This window comes from Lipotes vexillifer, unplaced genomic scaffold, assembly GCF_000442215.2.
Source record: "Lipotes vexillifer unplaced genomic scaffold, Lipotes_vexillifer_v1.1 scaffold788, whole genome shotgun sequence".
NCBI classification, from domain to species: Eukaryota; Metazoa; Chordata; class Mammalia; order Artiodactyla; family Lipotidae; genus Lipotes; species Lipotes vexillifer.
The window spans coordinates 459498-463020 of record NW_006791862.1 but is presented as its reverse complement, the minus strand read 5'-3'; the positions used below and the strand labels follow the sequence as shown (position 1 = coordinate 463020).

Below are 3523 nucleotides of genomic sequence, written 5' to 3'. Positions count from 1 at the left end.
GGGGGGGCCACAAAAGAAAAAAAAGATGGTGGGGGGGGGGGTAAATGGGGACAAGAGGATGGCAATGCTTCTGAATGCAAGAGACAGCAACAGAGGCTGAGGAGGCTGGAACCAGTCCTGAGCTGGGTCATGGTGGACCCAGGGCTTCTGTGAAAGTGCCTTAGTGTGTGAACTCAAAGGGCTGAGACCTAAGAGCTGCAATCCTTGAGGCTCAGGCCTTTTGTGGCATGAAGTCCTCTCTACTGAGTGCATCACAGGAAATTCCTTGCCTTTAAGAGACCCTGCAATTGGCAAAGCAAAGGGCTCTGCTCCCAGACATAAATCCCTGGCTAATTTACATTGACTGGGGTTATCTTAGAGTTTAAAGGGGAGGAAGTTGAAACCTAGAAGGCATGGCTAGACTTTTAGACTTTTTGTTTTTATCTATTTGTATACCAAGGGGCTTCCCTGGTGGTGCAGTGGTTAAGAATCAGCCTGCCAATGCAGGGGACATGGGTTCGATTCCCTGGTCAGGGAAGATCCCACATGTCGTACAGCAATTAAGCCCGTGTGCCACAACTACTGAGCCTGCGCTCTAGAGCCCGCGAGCCACAACTACTGAGCCCACGTGCCACAACTACTGAAGCCCGCATGCCTAGAGCCCATGCTCCACAACAAGAGAAGCCACCGCAATGAGAAGCCCGCGCACAGGGAAGAGTAGCCTCCGCTCGCCGCAACTAGAGAAAGCCCGCACACAGCAACGAAGACCCAACGCAGCCAAAATTAAATTAATTTAAGAAATAAATTAATTGAAAAAAATTTTTTTAATTTAAAAATATTTGTATACCAAACTACAAAGAGCCACTTCAGATACAGGAAAAATAAATATTAGATGAGGTAAAGTTTATAAAGTCTTTCAGTACTCAGGACATAGCAAGTAACTAGAAATGGCAGATAGTCATTTCCACTGAGAGGAAGGCTCAGAAACTGCACTTCTGGTTCTAACCACAGCAGCTAAGCAGCTCAAGGGGAGCCTGTGGGGATATCTGGAGACAATCAATGGCAGCCACATTGCAGAGCCTGGACATCTCTTTTCCTTGCCTGAGTGGCTTCATCCATACCTTTGCCTTTACCTGCTCGTTTTGCAAATATTTGTCCAGGATGCACTTCTGGGCACTGAGGTTACAAAGAAGACACACATCCAAAGAAACAATTCTAATGTGGTTATAGCATTTTAGCCCTGGACTCTCTGAGCTCTAAATTCATTTATGTCATTTCCACTCAGATTGCAAAACAGACATCTGAGACAGACCTTTCATTTCTCCTCCAAATTTGCCTGATGCCACCACATTGCTGAAGGCAAAAACCCAGAAAATCACTGCCTTAATCACTGTTACCCTTACCCTCACGGTGCATTTTCATTTCTCCACATCTTTCTTAAGCACAATGAATGACTAAATTGGGGCTTAGAATTCTAATGAGGGCCTAACATCAATTGAAGAGGAAGGGTAATTTCCAGGTGCTTGAATGCTGTGTTTTTAATGAATAGATCCCAGTATTATGTGGGACTGTTTTTCCACAACAGTACAACATTGATGACTCATGTTCAGTTTGTGGACAATCGTGACATCCAGATCTGGATATATGCCCTAGCCAGACTCAAAAACTTTCAGTTTAGATGAGAAAGACATGAAGATAAGTCCTAAAGGTTTGAACCCATTTTCTGTTTGTGGAAGTGAAGGTGTTGTAAAGGTGTAGCTGAAACATCAACGTTCATAAACTACCTGTTGAACAATTGCTGGACGATTAATGATTTAAAGGCCAATTTTTATGTTTCTACTATCTATTCTCCACACAACTGCCAGAGTGATCCTTTTAAAACAAATCTGATTATTCCTTTGTTCTCAACCCTTCCATGGTATTGTATCACATTCTAATAAAATCTAAAGTCCCACATGGCTTACCAGATATACAATCTGGCTTCTGCCTGTTACCCAACTTATTGCTTTAATTTGCTGTGCTCCAGCCTCACTGCTCTCCTTGCTTCTTCTCCAACATGCCAAGCAGTCAGGGCTATTTTAATTGCCATTTCTTTTCTCCTGGAACGATTTCTCTCTAGAAATCCACACAGCTGCCTCCCTCATTTAATGATTAGATTTCTGCTTACAATTAAGAGGACTTCCTTGTCTACGCCATCTAATAAAGCATCCCCTTTCTCCTAATTTTTTAAAAAACTTGCCACATTACTGGGCATTAGCTATTATTTAGTAATATATTATGTGTATTGCTTAATATCAATCTCCCCCCTTACTATGAGAAAGAGACTTTGTTTTGTTCACAGCTGAATTCCCAGCACCTAGAACACTCTTCTCATCAAATATTTGATAAATGAATAGATTTTCAGAATACATCAAATGTAAAACTATTCTAAATTTATTGACATGACGCATAGAAAAATATCTAGAAGAATGTATAGCAAAATGTTAACTATCATGGTGGGAGCTGGTTTTCACATCATTTTTGCTCATGCAAATATTCTTTTTTTTTTTTTTTTAGTATGAACTTGTATGACTCAGATACTAAAAAATGAGTAAAGAGGCCACACAGACATAAAGTGTAAATGAATTCTATAAGAGGTTTGGCAAATTTATGAAACACTTCTAAATAGATGTATTAGCATGATGGTTAAGCTAAACTACTGTTTGAATCCCCTTCCCCAACACGGTCTAGCAGTGTGATCCCAAGTAGTTCACAAGGCAGAGTCTAAAGGTTTTCACCTGGAAAATGGGGACGATAATAATTAGTGTCTACCCCATAAGGTTGTTTTTGAAGATGAAACGGGACCATATATGTAACCCCCTTTGTACAATGCCTGGCATGCAGAAAATACTCGACAAATGGCAGCTATTATAATAGTTAGTAGTAACAAGAGATGTTGGGACATACCTAGCCCTCAAGATTGACATCAGAGTGGACCACCACATCCTCTCATCATTGCGCCTCAATCTGGGCCCCTGAAGCCCAAAGAGGGGATGGTTCTTTCCAAAGAAGATAATTTCGACGTTCCAGAAGCATCTGAATCAAACGTACCCTGTGAACCCTTAAACCATTCAGGCAGTCTGGTTAATCCATAAGCAGCACTGCAAGACCCGGCTTCGAAAGGCGACCACCGCTCGCCGTCCTTGGGCCCAGTCCCTTAGCCTTGATTTTGTTCGAGGCTGCAACAGAGGTGAGAGGTGGGAATGTTAGAAAACACAAAAGCGGGGCAGTACCGGCCCGCTCCAGCTCACCGCACTCTAGAGCGGCTCAAACGGCACCACGCACCGGCAAGGCTGCGGCAACCAGCAACGCGCCCCCAGGGAAAAATGATTACTGGTCCGACTCAAAACTCAGACAAGCTGCTCAAACGCCCACCCTCCAAGGCCTCTGCCAGAGGCCAGACGCTAGCGCACGGGTAGGGCCGGGTCGGGGTTGGAGGGAGGGGCGGCCGTGGATGAGCGGCAAGCGGCGAAGCCGCGACGGCCGGGGCGGGGACTGGGCGGAG

The 3523-nt window shown here is 44.2% G+C and overlaps 1 protein-coding gene across 1 annotated transcript in view; it reads right to left on the bottom strand.

Annotated features, from left to right (window-relative positions):
• Positions 1–3444, bottom strand: part of ACACA (acetyl-CoA carboxylase alpha) — a 284020-nt gene extending 280576 nt beyond the window's left edge. Inside the window, exon 1 of the mRNA XM_007464885.1 lies at positions 2926–3444. Coding sequence (XP_007464947.1) covers positions 2926–2963 — 38 coding nt within the window. The 5' untranslated portion in view covers positions 2964–3444. The remainder of the gene's footprint in view (positions 1–2925) is intronic.
• Between the last annotated feature and the right edge of the window lie 79 nt (positions 3445–3523).